The following is a 17,984-nucleotide window of genomic DNA, read 5'->3' as shown; positions in this document are numbered from 1 at the left end:
GGTTGGCTACTGTGAAGGCTGCAGAGATGCGGTTGGCTACCTAAGAGGCTGCAGGGTTGTGATTGGCTGTAGTGTTCTTATGTGTAAAGACGGAGCCAATGAGAGAGGCTCTGGTTGTTGTTGACTGCAGGGTTGTGATTGGCTGTTGTGTTCAATGAGAGAGGCTGCAGGGTTGTGATTGGCTGTTGTGTTCAATGAGAGAGGCTGCAGGGTTGTGATTGGCTGTTGTGTTCAATGAGAGAGGCTCTGGTTGTGATTGGCTGTTGTGTTCAATGAGAGAGGCTCTGGTTGTGATTGGCTGTTGTGTTCAATGAGAGGCTCTGGTTGTGATTGGCTGTTGTGTTCAATGAGAGAGGCTCTGGTTGTGATTGGCTGTTGTGTTCAATGAGAGAGGCTCTGGTTGTGATTGGCTGTTGTGTTCAATGAGAGAGGCTCTGGTTGGTTGTTTGCTGTTGTGTTCAATGAGAGGCTGCGGGGTTGTGATTGGCTGTTGTGTTCAATGAGAGGCTCTGGTTGGTTGTTTGCTGTTGTAGTTGTTTTTTTAATGCAGAATGTTTCCTTTTGTACATGTCAACACTGCTGCATCTTATTTCTGCTCCATATGTTCCATATAATCACCACGGAGACGCAGGCTATTTACACAACACACCACATACAGGGAGACTCAATCAAGGCAAAACAAAAACAAACAATAATAATAATAATAATAATAATAATAATAATAATAAACAAAGCAGGAGAAAAAACAAAAAACAAAATAAGTGAAAGAGGGGAAGAGAAACCCATAAAAATGAGAAAGGGAGAGAGAGAGAGGGAGGGAGAGAAAGAGGGAGAGAGAGAGAGAGAGGGAACTCGGTGTTCTATAGAGGGGACTTGTGATGTTCTAGAGGGAACTCATGGTGTTCTAGAGGGAACTAATGGTGTTCTATAGAGGGGACTCATGATGTTCTATAAAGGGGACTAGTGATGTTCTATATAGGGGACTAGTGATGTTCTAGAGGAGACTCATGATGTTCTAGAGGGAACTCATGGTGTTCTATAGAGGGGACATTGATCTAACATATGGGAAAGGGGGACTGATTATCTAAAGTAAAAAAAAAAACTTTACCAAAAAGGTAGTGCGACATAGGGGGTCACAGCTGATCTCTCTCACTCTCAACCACTCACACACACACACACACACACACACACTTACTCACTCTCAACCACTCACACACACACACACACACACACACACTTACTCACTCTCAACCAGTCACACACACACACACTTACTCACTCTCAACCACTCACACACACTCACACACTTACTCACTCTCAATCACTCACACACACACTCACTCTCAACCACTCACACACACACACACACACTTACTCACTCTCACTCTCACACCCATAAGGGGGTCACAGCTGATCTCTCGCTTTCACTCACTCACTTACACACACACTCAACACATTTCTGTCACACACATACCTCCTTATTTTATCACATTTCCCTTTCACACTCACACACACCTTATTTTAACACATTTCTCTTTCACACACACACACCTCCTTATTTTAACACATTTCTCGCTCACATACCCATCTCCACAATTCTCTCTCTCTCGCACACACACAAACATCTCTACTATTTATAACATTCTGTCTCTCTCACACACACAATCCTTGTCACTCAAGCTTGCATGTGTGCACACACATACACACACAACGCACAAACAAAGCATTGTAAGGATACTTCTGTACAAGTTTCAGTATAATTCTATAAATGTGTGTGTGTGTGTGGGTGTGTCTGTGTCTTTGCTTAAGTGTGTGTGTGTGTGTGCGCGCGCACATGTCAGACTCCCAAACATAAAACTTTTTCACCCTTCTACGCGTCACACAGTCCATCCCATACTGATGACCTCACAGGCCCACTGACCAATCAGAGAGCCTCCCGAGTCGTCTCTGCAGCTCCAATTGGCTGCTGAGTCCTGGCGGGCGGGAGGATGGGAGGAGTGGGCCAATCAGACAAGCCGGTTGCGCTTGTGCGTGGGCGAGTCACTGATGACCTCAGCACACTGGGCCGGAGGGCCTCGCTTCCGTGGCCCGTTGTCAAGGTGACGGGCCATCTCCTCCGAGATGAAGGTGTTGAGGTCCACGTCGTGGAGGCCGTTTCTACGGCGACCAGGCGGGGGTGGCGGTGCAGAGCTGAGGTGGGTCGGGGAGCCGGGACCTGCCCCTCCCGAGGAGGAACGCACACTGATGCTCGCCATGGCACCACTCAGACCTGATCACACACACACATTACACACACATTACACACACACATTACACACACACATTACACACACACATTACACACACACACATTACACACACACACATTACACATACACACATTACACACACACATTACACATTACACACACACACATTACACACACACACATTACACACATTACACACACATTACACACACATTACACACACATTACACACACACATTACACACACACACACACATTACACACATTACACACACACACACATTACACACACACATTACACACACACACATTACACACACACACACATTACACACATTACACACACACATTACACACATTACACACATTACACACACATTACGCACATTACACACACACACATTACACACACACACACACACACACACACACATTACACACACACATTACACACATTACACACACACATTACGCACACACATTACGCACATTACACATACACACACATTACACACACACATTACACACACACATTATACACACACACATTACACACACACACACACACATTACACACACATTACACACACACATTACACGAACACATTACACACACACACACACACATATTATATACACACACACACACATTACACACACACATTACGCACACACACATTACACACATTACACACACACATTACACGAACACATTACACACACACATTACACACACACACACACACACACATTACACACATTACACACACACACACATTACACACACATATTATATACACACACACACACACACACACACACACACACACACATTATAAAAACACATTCCATTACACTAACACACAATTATTTTTAAACGATTAATCTAGTGATCCGATCCAATTCGATTATCGATTATCTCCCCATTAATTGACTAATAGCATTTAGTTAATTTATACATGTTGATTTACATATCTAAATGAAAAAAACATGAATTCCCTAATTGTATTGCTCTTAAAATTCAAAAATAAAAGACTATACAAGTGCAAAATAATGCATTCTTAGTCAGAGGTAGCATTCAATAAAGTTCAGTAGTGTATAGGTCTAATTGAGTGCCTGTCACTTTAAGACGTTCGTGAGGGAACCCTTGCACTGTTAACACAGTTAAAAGGCTGCTGATGTGTGGATGCAATTCATAATGTAGTTAGTTCAAATAACGGTTCGTAGCCTACTTCTCCTTGGGACAAGCACTTTTGAGTCTTGGAAAACACTTTTCCATTTACATTGGGATTTTGCAAACATTCAGTGACCGAGTCAATAAAATGAGCCCTGCATGAGTAACGAAATTGACAAGCAGCTGTAAGTAAGCATGCTAAACTCGACATCCAAACAGTATTCTAACGTTAGCTTTGAGATACTGCTTGATTGCATAACTTAACTTAGTTTAGTCTCCTCAATGTACTATGTTGTGATAAGACCTTAGCAGAGTTAACTTTAATGCAGCAGTTTTGAACAAATTTGCGCAGCATGGTCACGATGCTAAGCTGATTTAATAGCAATTTAGCCCGCCGTGTTCTATGCAATGCTTCTATGTGGCAACAACAATCCTTCAACAATCGTGAATATTTTGTGTTAAATGCACATGCAGAGGAGGGGCAGCGGGCTCGTTACAAGAGGGCGGGGCGAGGAATGGCTGCGTGCGTAAAAAGCACAGCTCAATGAAGGGATTTCATCTTATCTTTAATTTAAATAGTACAACATAGAACATCAATGTGTGACTACCGGTTTCGTGGCGCCCCACCACAGATTTGTCAACGTTTGAGAAACACTGAAGGTGTAAAATTAGAAATATTTGGCGGCACGCATTATGCTTGACGAAACGACGCACATATTTTGCGTCGACGTCATTGATTACGTCGACACGTTGTCCCAGCCCTAACAATAATAAAATTATATTGATATATAAACAACTGATATAAAATTAGAAAATACTGAATACACTAGAGGATTGGAATTTGAAAGCCTGTATAGACTGGACTGATTTGAACACTGAATATACATATACATGTCATAATATACAATATGATATGATATTAAAATGAGTTTGATGTAAACAACTCATATAAACTTAGAAAATACTGAATTTCTGATATTCATGACAGCACACCTCATGCAGATTATAGCCTAGGTAGCCTACTACTATTACAGCTTCAGCTGTCAGCAGCTCTGGTTGAAGCCTGGGAATATTGTAAACAAAGTAGGCCTAGCCGTGTTGGCTACCTAGACGTGTTGGCTACCTAGCCGTGTTGCAAGGCCGTAGTCATGATGTCAACATTGGGGGGGACCAAATCTGTGGTGGGACACCCAAACAGAATTTCAATACATTTCCTACCATGCAAAAATATTATTAAAAATCACAAACAAGTCGTTAGTTAGGTCAGTCAATTAGGTTATTCCAAACTTTTGACGGACATAGGCATGGCATGGATGGATTATGAACCCCTGGACACAGATGCCGTGTTGGCTGCCTAGCCGTGTTGGTTGGCTAGCTTATCATAGTCTACTGGTTGGACTAGTCAGTTTCCCCACGTGTGTTTAAGGTTCAAGGTAGGCTAACACTTTTTCTCCTTGGGACAGGCCATTTTGAGTCTTGGAAAACAATGGTATTGAGATCAGTCAACTTGAATGTAAGAGTTTTAAACAAATTTGCGCATGATGCTAAGGGCCCAAATGGCGTACACCAACCGCTAACCGAATGCGAACCGTGTGGATGCTAAGGTGCAAAACACCAACTGCTAACACACACACACACAATGGGTAACTAGAATAAGGTTCCCAATTTAGAGTTCATTAACTGGGTGCCTGATTGAAAATGTACACTCACAGACAAACTGAAATAAATGATAACACACAAACACACACACACACACATACTCACACCTGACTGTGCTGGGAAATGGTACACACACACACACACACAACCTTACACATACTCACACGTGTCTGTGCTGGGAAATGGTACACACACACACACACACACACACACACAACCTTACACACTCACACCTGACTGTGCTGGGAAATGGCACGCACACACACACACACACACACACACACACTCCTCCTTACCGTGCAGTGCAATGGCTTCTCTGAAAGGCTGTAGGTCTGTTTCCACGGAGTCGGCGGTTTCCGTTGGCGATGGTCGACTGGGGGACACCATGGTGATCCTGGGCGTTGCTCTGGCGTTGCGGGGGGGCGGGGCCTTCCCACACAGGAAGCTGATGAGGTCCTCTCGGCGAATCGTACGCCTGCGTTTCTTCACCCAGGCGAGGACCTCCTGACGCCGACGCTGAAGGCCCGACTGAAGGCCCAGGTCATAAGAGTACTGCCGCACTTCCACGCTCTCTACACACACACACAGGTCAAACCTCTCTGAAGGCCCAGGTCATAAGAGTACTGACACACACACACACACACACACACACACACACACACACACACACACACACACACACACACACACACACACACACACACACACACACACACACACACACACACACACACACAGGTTGGGCCGCCCAGTTAACCTGTTTAACGAGCACGAGAATTTGTGGTTAACGAATTCTATTACGGTGAGTGTGCTAAATGTCAACAAGGTTACCATGCTTAACGAACTTACCTTTGTAAAGGTTAGTGTGCTTAACGAGCTTACCTCTGTAGAGGTGAGTGTTCTTAATGTAAACGAGATTATGTTAGAAAAGGTTACCATGCGTAACAAGTTCCTTTGTAAATGTGAGCGTGCACATGACAAGCTTACTTCTGTAAAGGTGAGTGTGCTTAACCAGCTTACCTTTGTAAAGGCGAGCGTGCTTAACCAGCTTAGTGTGCTTAACCATCTTAACTTTGTAAAGGTGAGTGTGCTTAACCAGCTTACCTTTGTAAAGGTGAGTATGCTTAACTAGCTTACCTTTGTAAAGGCGAGTGTGCTTAACTAGCTTACCTTTGTAAAGGTGAGTGTGCTTAACTAGCTTACCTTTGTAAAGGCGAGTGTGCTTAACCATCTTACATTTGTAAAGGCGAGTGTGCTTAACCATCTTACCTTTGTAAAGGTGAGTGTGCTTAACTAGCTTACCTTTGTAAAGGCGAGTGTGCTTAACCATCTTACCTTTGTAAAGGTTGGTGACTGCTGTGGCAGCATTCTGGAAGGGTCCCCATAATGCCAGGGACTGCTGTTGGCACACGCGATCTTTAGAGGAGACAGGAGAGGACACAAGATTACACACACAATCTTTAGAGGATATAAGATTACACACGCGATCTTTAGAGGATATAAGATTACACACGCGATCTTTAGAGGATATAAGATTACACACGCGATCTTTAGAGGAGACAGGAGAGGACACAAGATTACACACACAATCTTTAGAGGATATAAGATTTCACACGCGATCTTTAGAGGATATAAAATTACACACGCGATCTTTAGAGGATACAAGATTACACACGCGATCTTTAGAGGATATAAGATTACACACACGATCTTTAGAGGATATAAGATTACACACGCGATCTTTAGAGGAGACAGGAGAGGATACAAGATTACACACACAATCTTTAGGAGACAGGAGAGGACACACACGATCTTTAAAGGACATAAGATTACTAGGGCTGCAGCTATCGATTCTTTTTGTAATCGATTAATCTAGCACTTTATCGATCGATTAATCGGATAATTTTTATTTGCATTTTTAAACAACCAAAACAAATAATGCATAACAAAAATGACATTGCTGTTAAAATGATCAAGCAATTGGCACAGAGGTATTTATTCTAACTCCAACATTTGGCTCCAAAACTAAGCCCATTTATTGCAATTTACCCATTTAGTGTTTATAAGTGCCAGTGCCAACAATTAAATAATGTTCAAAATGCTCTCTATAAAATTGCAACCTCTTGTGCATGACTTAGCTGGGCGAACAAAGCTGTCCATACTATGTTGTGAAGTGGTGGGAGGGAGAAGAGGGAAAGCAATTTAATGTATTAATATGCACAACGAGTTTTATGCTGTAATCTAGACCTGACATCAAAGGAAATATCTGTTTTATATAGATTTCTACACCTGCAGCATTTGGCATTAGGCTACTAACAAATAATTTTACCATTATTAAAAAATAGCCTACCATTAGGCTACTTACAAATAATTTTACCATTAGGCTACTAAAAAATAATTTCTGGGGTGAGCCTATTTGCTATGGTAACCTAGCAACCTGTGTGTGTGTGTGTACACGCGTGCGGTGCGTGAGGAAAGATGAGGGTGCATGCATGTGTATAAGAAGGGGTTCTTTTTTAGGCATACTGTCTTGCAATTGAACGTGAATAAGTTTACTACTTAAACACATCAAAGCTAAACATTGATTATATCACGACATCGCTACAAATACAGTTTGTGATTAAAATCAGCCAACATCAATGTAGGCTATAGGCTACGTAGATAGATAGATAGCCTACTTTATTGACGCTTGGTGAAACGCTAGGAGTGGATGTTTTCGGTTCAGATGCTTGTTCTTTAACTTTTATGAGTATGTAATAATCCCAAATCTTTACTTGAAAACTTTAGACATTCTCTGCCATTTATGGACATCTTGACTTCGCAATTGCGCCAGCTAAATTCAGAACATAGACATAATCTATGATTCAGAATGTATCACGATTCACGCGCTAGTGGTGTGCTTCCCGAACAACGGTCCGTGTGGAACAATAAAATCCCTGCGCGTATAGTGCGCGTCATAGGAATTTAACGAGGCTTCGAGGCAGGGTTTTTGCCTCGAGTAATTTTTGTAATTGAGTTATTCGAGTAACTCGATGAATCGTTTCAGCCCTAAAGATTACACACACAATCTTTAGAGGATATAAGATTACACCCACAATCTTTAGAGGACATAAGATTACCAGGATTGCTAGGACAGTCAAGCAACAAGCACATTAAGACAACAATCCTCAATGCGGATACCTTGACCGCATTTCATTCTATAGTACTGCACTACCACAAACATACACCTTGACCGCATTTCGTTCTTTAGTGCTGCGCTACCAAATTACAATATTAAATGAACAATGTGATTATTGTCTGCTCTCTGACTTCAGAGCTGACAGCAGTAGCCTATAACTTAGCAGTGCTGGTCAGAGCTAACAGCAGTAGCCTATAACTTAGCAGTGCTGGTCAGAGCTAACAGCAGTAGCCTATAACTTAGCTGTGCTGGTCAGTGCTAACAGCAGTAGCCTATAACTTAGCTGTGCTGGTCAGAGCTAACAGCAGTAGCCTATAACTTAGCAGTCCTGGTCAGAGCTAACAGCAGTAGCCTATAACTTAGCAGTGCTGGTCAGTGCTAACAGCAGTAGCCTATAACTTAGCTGTGCTGGTCAGTGCTAACAGCAGTAGCCTATAACTTAGCTGTGCTTGTCAGAGCTAACAGCAGTAGTCTAAAACTTAGCAGTGATGATCAGTGCTGATCAGTGCTAACAGCGCAGTGCTGGTCAGTGCTAACAGCAGTAGCCTGGTCAGTGCTAACAGCAGTAATCTATAACTTAGCAGTGCTGGTCAGTGCTAACTGCAGTAGACTATAACTTAGCAGTGCTGGTCAGTGCTAACTTCAGTAGCCTATAACTTAGCAGTGCTGGTCAGAGCTAACAGCAGTAGTCTATAACTTCGCAGTGCTGGTCAACGCTGACAGCAGTAGCCCGGTCAGAGCTAACAGCAGTAGTCTATAACTTAGCAGTGCTGGTCAGAGCTAACAGCAGTAGCCCAGTATTTAGCAGTACTGGTCAGCGAGCAGTAGCCCATTACTTAGCTGTGCTGTCTATATATAACTTAGCATTTCTGCCGAAACAAATGCCTGCCTTTTCAAATAACTGCCCAAAGGGCATTGCAATATGGCTGCCGCGTGGAGGGACTAGGGCCTAAAAGGACTTTGCTTAGCAATGCTGGTCAACACTAACAGCAGTAGCATATACCTTAACTGTGCTGGTCAATGCTAACAGCAGTTGCCTGTAACCTAACTGTGCTGGTCAACGCTAAGAGCAGTAGCCTATAACTTAACTGTGCTGGTCAGTGCTAACATCAATAGCCTTTAAGTTAGCCGTGCTGGTCAACGCTAAAAGCATTAGCCTGTAACTGTGCTGGGCAGAGCTAACAGCAGTAGCCTTTAAGTTAGCAGTGCTGGTCAGAGCTAACATCAATAGCCTTTAAGTTAGCCGTGCTGGTCAACGCTAAAAGCATTAGCCTGTAACTGTGCTGGGCAGAGCTAACAGCAGTAGCCTTTAAGTTAGCAGTGCTGGTCAACACTAAAAGCATCAGCCTGTAACTGTGCTGGGCAGAGCTAACAGCATCAGCCTGATACTGGCACCTTCATGCCACATCGGAAATTCTGACCTACGATAGAGAAAAAAATTATTTGAAAGAAAAGTCAGGTCGGATTTTAATCTCGCAGACAGAAGTATTTTGTCCCGAGGTGCCCGACTTGTCACGATCATATTCTCCAATCACGTTCTGAGTTCTGCAACTCCCTTGCAACAACCCAAGGGACGAATCTCACCCTCATTACAAATAGGCAAGGTAGCGTAATGGATCACTAAACTAACGCTAGATAGAAACACTCGCCTGGGACGTTTTCCTTCTTGATCGATCATAATAAGCAGTTACATCATTTTTCCTGGTGGGTCGGGGACGGTTGCAAGCCCGAAGCTCTAACCAGTAGGCCACGGCTGCCCCAGTAAGCAGTACAACAGTAAGCAGTTACATAAGCAGTAAGCAATAACATATTTGTGCGTTTCCTGTATTTGCTTTCCGAGCTGATCTCATGAACACACTTTTTTCAGAGGTCTGGATTTTTAAAGTCGGGTCCTCCGAGTTTACAGCCGGCATACACTCGGCGGCCATATTGTAATGCTTTTTGGGCACTTATCGGGCATCTATTTTGGCAGAAATGTGCGTGCACAAGGCTTCACGACACCAACCTTGCTCCAGCGGCGAGATCACAACACATGATTAGCACGATGTCTTCACAACACACCACATTACTGGCACAATGTCAACTTTTTTCCCATGAAAGGGGCGGGATATATGTAGACAACTGCCATATCGGTATTACAAACTAACCCCAAGCATTTCTTTGGAGGATTTTTTGAGTGCTCTCCTCATTAGAAAGTCTCTGTTATAACTTAGCAGTGTGTTTGCCTGTGTCGGCGGTGCTAACCTATAACTTCACAGTGTGTTTGGCTGTGTCAGTCATGCTAACAGCAGTAGCCTATAACTTAGCAGTGTGTTTGGCTGTGTTGGTGGTGCTAGCAGCAGTAGCCTTTAACTTAGCAGTGTGTTTGGCTGTGTCAGTCATGCTAACAGCAGTAGCCTATAACTTAGCAGTGTGTTTGGCTGTGTTGGTGGTGCTAACCTATAACTTCAGTGTGTTTGGCTGTGTCAGTCATGCTAACAGCAGTAGCCTATAACTTAGCAGTGTGTTTTGCTGTGTTGGTGGTGCTAGCAGCAGTAGCCTTTAACTTAGCAGTGTGTTTGGCTGTGTCAGTCGTGCTAACAGCAGTAGCCTATGACTTAGCAGTGTGTTTGGCTGTCAGGGGTGCTAACCTATAACTTAACAGTGTGTTTGGCTGTGTCAGTAGTGCAGCAATGTCTTGATAGCTAGACTGCAGCAGAAATGGCGAGGGGAAAACAGGAGGAAGAGGCAGCATCAGACATGTATTATGATTGTCATATCAGCTCTGTGTGTGTGTGTGTGTGTGAGAGAGAGAGAGATCACCTCTGCTTACACTGGTGTAATTATTATGCATCCCTCGTGTGATATGACTTATCCTACTTCACAACACATCATGGACGAGTTTCTGTTGTTTTGCCTAAAGATTCAGCAGGGACGCGTCAAGCTCTGCAGTGTTAAATGTCTAGGAGCCAGAACTGCGTCTGAGCAGTTAACTAGTCTACAGCACCGGCGTACGTGAGTGAGGGCGCCGGAAGACTTAAATTCTGTCCCATTTCATTTCATTTCACAAACACAAACCGGTTTATTGACATGCCTGGCAACATTGCGTGGCCACTCTCTTAAAAACAACAACAACGGAAGACTCGTATGTTTCACCCAAAGAAAGGCCTGTACTCAATCCGAGTTATTTTCATCCCCACGAACTCCTCCCTGATATACGCCATTTTGTTCGTCGGAAACACAACTACTAGCAAATCAGTTGACGCTCTGGCCTACAATCTGAACTTTTTATTGACGATGGATATCTTTGTTTATCTGAAAGCAAAAGCTGGACGTGATTATGTGTGCGTATTAAGTGGACTAGCCGTTAGCAGCCGTGTCCAACGCTAGCTAACCGCATACAACAACTCGCTCCAATCCTTGCTACCTACTGGATCGTACATGCTAACCAAACAACTAGCCAACTAAATCAGATTTCCGCTACCGCCCTTGTTAATGTCCCAGTCAGTCACGAAGACAGTTAAGTTTTTTGACCAGTTAAGGTTAAAATGTTGCCCAAGAGAGTCAGCTAACGTCAACCGGTCTGCTTACATAGTCGACAGTTACAGTCCCCGACCAGGTAAAAGTGAACTTGGCGTTTGTCACTTGTGCAAATGCAACGTTGGGTCACCGTCAGTACCTGGTCATATGGTCGTTAACTTACCTCGCTAAATGATATATATTGTATTTATGAACAATATAGTCACAAACCGCCAAAGCTATTCGATGTTACGGGGAATTTGTTGCAGTAAAGTAACGTTAGTTAATTTTAATTTGTCAGTGAACGAACTCATGGATAGCGTTAACGTTAGTTATTACAAGCTAGCTATGCTAACTGACTGGCGAGCTAGCTAATGCCCTTGTTCAACACATTCGCATTATTCACACCTTTGTACAACTGCGCGACTGCAGTTGCAGAGTTTTGAAAGAGATGCCACAATTTCTGCTGGCTTTCTTCGCCGTCCTCCTCGACAGGCTCGTCTTGCTCGGCCTCAGCGAGGCACTGGCGTTCCCATTTTGAGAACCAGTGTTCGGGCCCGTGTTCGTGGATCTCCGCTTCGCTGTCCTCCTTCTTCTTCTCGTCCATCCCGTCGCGCTCGCGCACTGCTCGGATCGTTTCCCAATGCGTCAGTGCCCAAACGCGTCCAAAATCACAAAGGAATGGTTGTTAATTCCGTAATCGCGCCGTATACGGACTTGCCTAATGGCTATTCCTTCAGTTCTGCATTGTGGCCGGTGTGGGGGTCCAAAACGCTTGTCTAGTCGATTCCGACGACCCAAACACAGTGGCAGTGGGCGGATCTCTTCTCGTCTTCTCTTCAAAACAAGTCGCCATGCTAGTCACCAAACCCAGCCTCTTTGTTGCCTTCCTCTAAAGCGGTTGGCCGGGCTTGGCAATGGGCGTGGTTTGAGGGTCTATGCACGGATTTTGGTTGGATCTTGAACGTTTTGTTGGGAGCGTCAGAAGACAACAAAACTCTACCACACACACACACACACACAAGCACAGGGTGCGGTTTACTAATAACCCGTTGCCAACTCTGCAAGTTCAGTTTTCTGATAACAAAGACCGATTTCAGTTGATTGTCTCATAGACCTATTGAAATAATTCACATTCACAGTAAATGACCATATAATTATTCCTGTAGAATTGGGCGTATTAATTCATTGCATTACCATAGAATTATTCCTGTAGAATTGGGTCTATTAATTCATTACATTAGAATATAATAATATAATTATTCCTGTAGAATTGGGCCTATTAATTCATTACATTACCACAGACTTATAGTGCTTACATAAACATTATGTGAACACTACATTTGTTGAAAATAATAATTAAAAAACAAAAAAAACAAAACCACCTAGGAACCCACTCACACACCAATTGTGTTTGCATCTATGGCAGACACAGTCCCAAGGCACGTGTTTCAGTAAACAAGTGGAGTCTGGAGGAGAGCGCCATCGTGTGGTCACCGTTCGCTACTGCGGCTGTTTGCCTTCATTTGTTCATGTGTTTTTTTTTCCTTCTTAACAAACTCTGATGCACCACAACATAATATAGCACGATCCAATGAGAAAAGATCTCTCTCTCTCTCTCTCTCTCTCTCTCTCTCTCTCTCTCTCTCTCTCTCTCTCAATTCAGTTCAAGAAAGCTTTATTGGCATGACCGTTTCAATAGCAAATAGCCAAAGCTCAGTTACATGTAGGCCTACACATACAGTAGATGCATAGACAGACAGTTACATATCTTGAATTTCCCCGTGGGATCAATAAAGTATCTATCTATCTATCTATCTATCTATCTATCTATCTATCTCTATATACATTATACATGCATTGCAATACACATAAACATTAGAGAATGGCTGTATAACAAAGGCAATTGTAATAATATAATTCAAGGAAAATAATATAATTCAAGGAAGAAGTATATAGGCTACAACATGAAGCACACAAGGAGCTACTGGACGTCCGTCTTGCTAGGTTGCTAGGTTACGGGGACGCTGGCGAGACACGCCGCTCCGTCTGGCATCATGTTTTTGTTTGTATTTATGTAATGTTCGTAATTTTATGTAATGTTCTGTTAATTTTTTGTATTTATTTTTCAAGTTAAATGTAATCACTATTTATGTTATTTTCGATCGTTTTTGTGTTATTCTTAGTCCTTTTTTCTGATTAACAAACTCGGCTGACACCATCAACGTCAAGTTAACGTTAACGTTAAAGGGGTGGTTCAGGATTTTGGACATAAGACCTCATTTCCAAGTAAGCAAGTGTGATATTTATCAGTGGAGACCGTTTTCAACACGTTTCATCCAGTCCTTGTAATTGCAGAGTTCGCAGGTGCTAGGCTAGCGCAAGTCAACGGTATGTGCTAGCCTGCCACTAAAGACAGTCTTACCCACTCCAAAGTACACCCGAGGCAAATTCCAGACAATCGATGGAAATGTCTGTGTTGATAGAATAGTGTAAGAAATACAACTACCCTCGCATCGCGTTGCAATAGTTATACTTTGGTCCCTGAAGTTGGTAGTAGTCATTTTGCATCTCAGCAGCGGACTGATATTACCAAGGCTACTACTAAGTATCCCCATTGGAGTGCGCTTTACTGTTTACTTTTCGGCGCAGTACTACTAACCGGAGCAAGTATAATTCCGTCGTGGTAAGAAACTAGTCCCTCAAAATGTAATGCGATCGTTGAAATGCAAGGATAGAATAACGTTAGAAATAACAGTATCAATACAGACATTTACATCGATAGTCTGGCGTTATAATTTATTTGCCTCGGGTGTACTGTGGAGTGGGTAAGACTGTTTTTAGTGGCAGGCTAGCACATACCGTTGACTTGCGCTAGCCTAGCACCTGCGAACTCTGCAATTAGAAGGACTGGATGAAAGGTGTTGAAAACGGTTTCCACTGATAAATATCACACTTGCTTACTTGGAAATGAGGTCTTATGTCCAAAATCCTGAACCACCCCTTTAACCAGCTTCCATTGGGCTGATGAGCGCCTTGGCTAGTCTGCCTTATGTCTCTGAAGTCCCTCATCCATCCGTGACGCTGCACATCCAATGTCTGGACGGAGGGATTGCTCAGCAAGGGTGCCTAACGTCAATCTGCAAGAGATCTGCAGCTGCCACGACCACCGAGCTGCGACTGACATGCGAGCTGCTATGCTAGCATCTACCGGTGCCTGGAGTCTGGATTGAGTGCTAAGAAACTCTGATGACAGCGTCAACCATGAAACCACAAACGGTCACTGTCTAGGACCACCGAGCTGATAATCAGCAGGGTCGCCCATCACAAATTCGGACTGTCTTGTCCTCCCAGTGCTCTCCAGACTGCCAGTGAATTCTCCGGGTTGGTCAGTTATTAAGAACTTTTGGTGTTGCATCGTGAAGACACAGCTGTGCGCAGTTGTCACGTGGGTCATCTTTGCCCCTTGGACATTTTCAGCCGTTTGGAAATTGGACTAATTTTATTTTTAATTTGTATTTATTTTATTTATTAATTTGTTTCTTGTATGTCTTGTATGTCTTGGTGTCACGGGTACGCTGGCGACTACGCCGCTCCGTCCGGCATCTATTGTCTTTGTTAGTCTGTGTCAATGACAATGTCTTATATGTGAAGCGCTTTGGGTTGCACTCTGTGCATGTTAAATGCGCTATACAAATAAATCTGACTTGACTTGACTTGACCCTCAGGTTATGGCAGGCTACTACATATTTTGCTGCTATAAAGTGACCACATCCTTGTTCTCTCCAAAGATGTATGGCAATTTTGCCTCATTTGTAAATGTTGGGTGGGAATTCAGGGATGGCTGAGCTGAACTTGATGTATGAGGACTTCCTAATTTCTTCATATTTTGTACATTCTGTTAGAAAATGTAATTCTGTTTCTATGACCCCCAAAGTGCAGTGTGGGCACAACCTTTCTTCTCTGGTTTCCCTGCGTCTGCCTTTTTCTATGGCAAGATTCAAGATTCACTTTATTGTCATTTTCATGTGCACTTCTGCGTATGTATGCGCATGCATGTGTGTGTGTATACGTGTGTGTGTGTGTGTGTGTGTGTGTGTGCGTGTGTTTATGTTTTTGCGTGTGTGTGTGTCTGTGTGCGTGCACAAACACAGTGCATTTTCATATATAAATACACGTGCACACACACACACACGCACCTGCATGTACACACACACACACACACGCACACACACACACACACACAGAGGACTTTGTCTTCATTTGTACTTCTCTTCCTCAATCTTGATTGGCTGTAGGACCATAAATGGGTGTATGCACACATATACGGACACATACACGTACACACACACACACACACACACACACTCACTCTTGATTGGCTGTAGGGCCATAAATGGGTGTATGCACACATACGGACACATACACGTACACACACACACACACACACACACTCACTCTTGATTGGCTGTAGGGCCATAAATGGGTGTATGCTGAAGAGTCCATGAAACACATAACACACTCACACACTCTCATCTCTCTCCTTCTCACTCTGTGTGTGTGTGCGTGTGTGTGTGAGACAGCGTTGGAGATGGTCGTGCCTGATGTGTGTGCATCGGGCGATGGGCCCACCTTAACCTTCCAGAACATTCACTATGTCATCGGGGAGCGGACCAACCTCTGCACGCGCTCACGAGTGGACAAGGACATCCTCAAGAATGTCAGGTGTGTCTGTGTGTGTGTGTGTGTGTTTGTGTCTGTGTGTGTCTGCGTGTGTCTGTGTGTGTCTGTGTGTGTGTGTGTGTGTGTGTGTGTGTGTGTGTGTGTGTTATCAGATCAGATCTTCTGAGCGATTGGGAGATATCTGTTCACATGAAACAGCACAACTATATATACGGCAGTTGATAAAGGATTGTGTTTTTGTGTTTTTGTGTTTTTGTTTGTATTTGTAAGTATATATGTCTCTGTGTGTGTGCATTTATGAGTATGTGAGTGTGTGTGTCTGTCTGTGTGTGTGTGTGTGGGAGAGAGAGAGAGTGGGTGAGAGAGTGTGTGATTACTTTGATAACTTTGATTGGCTCTTTTTATCATGAGATGTGGGTACATGTGTCTGTCTGTGTGTGTGTGTGTGTGTGTGTGTGTGTGTGTGTGTGTGTGTGTGTGTGTGTGTGTGTGGGAGAGAGAGAGAGAGTGGGAGAGAGAGTGTGTGATTACTTGTATAACTTTGATCGGCTCTTTTTATCATGAGATGTGGGTACATGGATATGATGTGGATTCTGTTATTGGCTCTTACATTTATTGTGTGTGTGCGTGTGTGTGTGTGCGTGTGCGTGTGCGTGTGTGTGTGTGTGTGTGTGTGTGTGTGTGTGCGTGTGTGCGTGTGTGTGTGTGTGTGTGTGTGTGTGTGTGTGCGTGCGTGTGTGCGTGTGTGCGCGTGTGTGCGTGTGTGTGTGTGTGTGTGTGTTTGTGTGTTTGTGTTTGGCTCTTACAGTGGGATCATGAAAACAGGCATGAATGCCATCATGGGGGCAACAGGAAGTGGGAAAACTTCGTAAGAAGCACACACACACACACACACACACACACACACACACACACACAGACACACACACACACACACACACACACACACACACACACACACACACACACACACAGAGAGAGAGAGAGAGAGAGAGGGAGAAAGACACACACACACACACACACACACAGAGAGAGAGAGAGAGAGAGAGGGAGAAAGACTCACACACACACACACACACACACACACACACACACACACACACACAGAGGGAGAAAAACTCACACACACACACACACACACACAGAGAGAGAGAGGGAGAAAGACACACACACACACACACACACACACACACACACATACACAGAGAGAGAGAGAGAGAGGGAGAAAGACACACACACACACACACCCTTGATGGTCTTTTGGGCCCCCACCGTCGACTTCAAGGCAGCTAACCCTAACTCTAAACCCTAAAGCCTATGGTACGCTCCCGCGTCTGCGTCCCGCGCACGCGGCACTGGTGAGCGCGTGACGAGAATTGCGTCATTTTTACAGCATGCGTCACGTCTTTGAGTCGACCGAATTTTAAGACCGCGCGTCAAAGTGACGCGTAGACTGCGCATGTGTGAAACGGAACTGCTGTAAACACTCCCCTCCAGTAGGTGGACCACATAGAAGAACAACACTTAAACCTACAAACAAACC

General features: G+C 43.8%; 2 protein-coding genes across 2 annotated transcripts in view; one reads left to right on the top strand and one right to left on the bottom strand.

The window, feature by feature from the left end:
- Positions 1–519: 519 nt before the first annotated feature.
- LOC143122028 (HUWE1-associated protein modifying stress responses-like) lies at positions 520–12,581 on the bottom strand. The gene is made up of 4 exons (XM_076282813.1): positions 12,167–12,581; positions 6,418–6,498; positions 5,379–5,654; positions 520–2,269 (listed from the first exon to the last, which is right to left on the bottom strand). The coding sequence occupies exons 1-4, from the start codon at positions 12,363–12,365 to the stop codon at positions 2,007–2,009; spliced, it is 819 nt and encodes a 272-aa protein (XP_076138928.1). The 5' UTR covers positions 12,366–12,581; the 3' UTR covers positions 520–2,006.
- A 3,762-nt stretch (positions 12,582–16,343) lies between these two features.
- Positions 16,344–17,984, top strand: part of abcg2b (ATP-binding cassette, sub-family G (WHITE), member 2b) — a 31,789-nt gene continuing 30,148 nt past the window's right edge. Inside the window, exons 1-2 of the mRNA XM_076282747.1 lie at positions 16,344–16,483; positions 17,250–17,309. Of these exons, the coding sequence (XP_076138862.1) occupies positions 16,350–16,483; positions 17,250–17,309 (194 nt within the window). The 5' untranslated portion in view covers positions 16,344–16,349. The remainder of the gene's footprint in view (positions 16,484–17,249; positions 17,310–17,984) is intronic.

This window comes from Alosa pseudoharengus, unplaced genomic scaffold (genome assembly GCF_046254945.1).
Source record: "Alosa pseudoharengus isolate Yale_2024_CS ecotype anadromous, Long Island Sound unplaced genomic scaffold, YU_APseudo_1.1 YU_APseudo_1.1_scf_1, whole genome shotgun sequence".
In the NCBI taxonomy this organism is placed as follows: domain Eukaryota; kingdom Metazoa; phylum Chordata; class Actinopteri; order Clupeiformes; family Clupeidae; genus Alosa; species Alosa pseudoharengus.
The sequence above is the reverse complement of the archived record's forward strand: the minus strand, read 5'-3'. Positions and strand labels throughout refer to the sequence as shown.

Excerpts from the sequence above, each read along its gene's own strand:
- LOC143122028 (XM_076282813.1), bottom strand. The coding sequence starts at position 12,365 with ATGGACGAGAAGAAGAAGGAGGACAGCGAAGCGGAGATCCACGAACAC. Across the intron at positions 5,655-6,417 it reads AGTCACCAACCTTTACAAAG|AGAGCGTGGAAGTGCGGCAG; the intron begins GTAAGATGGTTA and ends GTGTGTGTGTAG. Across the intron at positions 2,270-5,378 it reads AGAAGCCATTGCACTGCACG|GTCTGAGTGGTGCCATGGCG; the intron begins GTAAGGAGGAGT and ends GTGTGTGATCAG.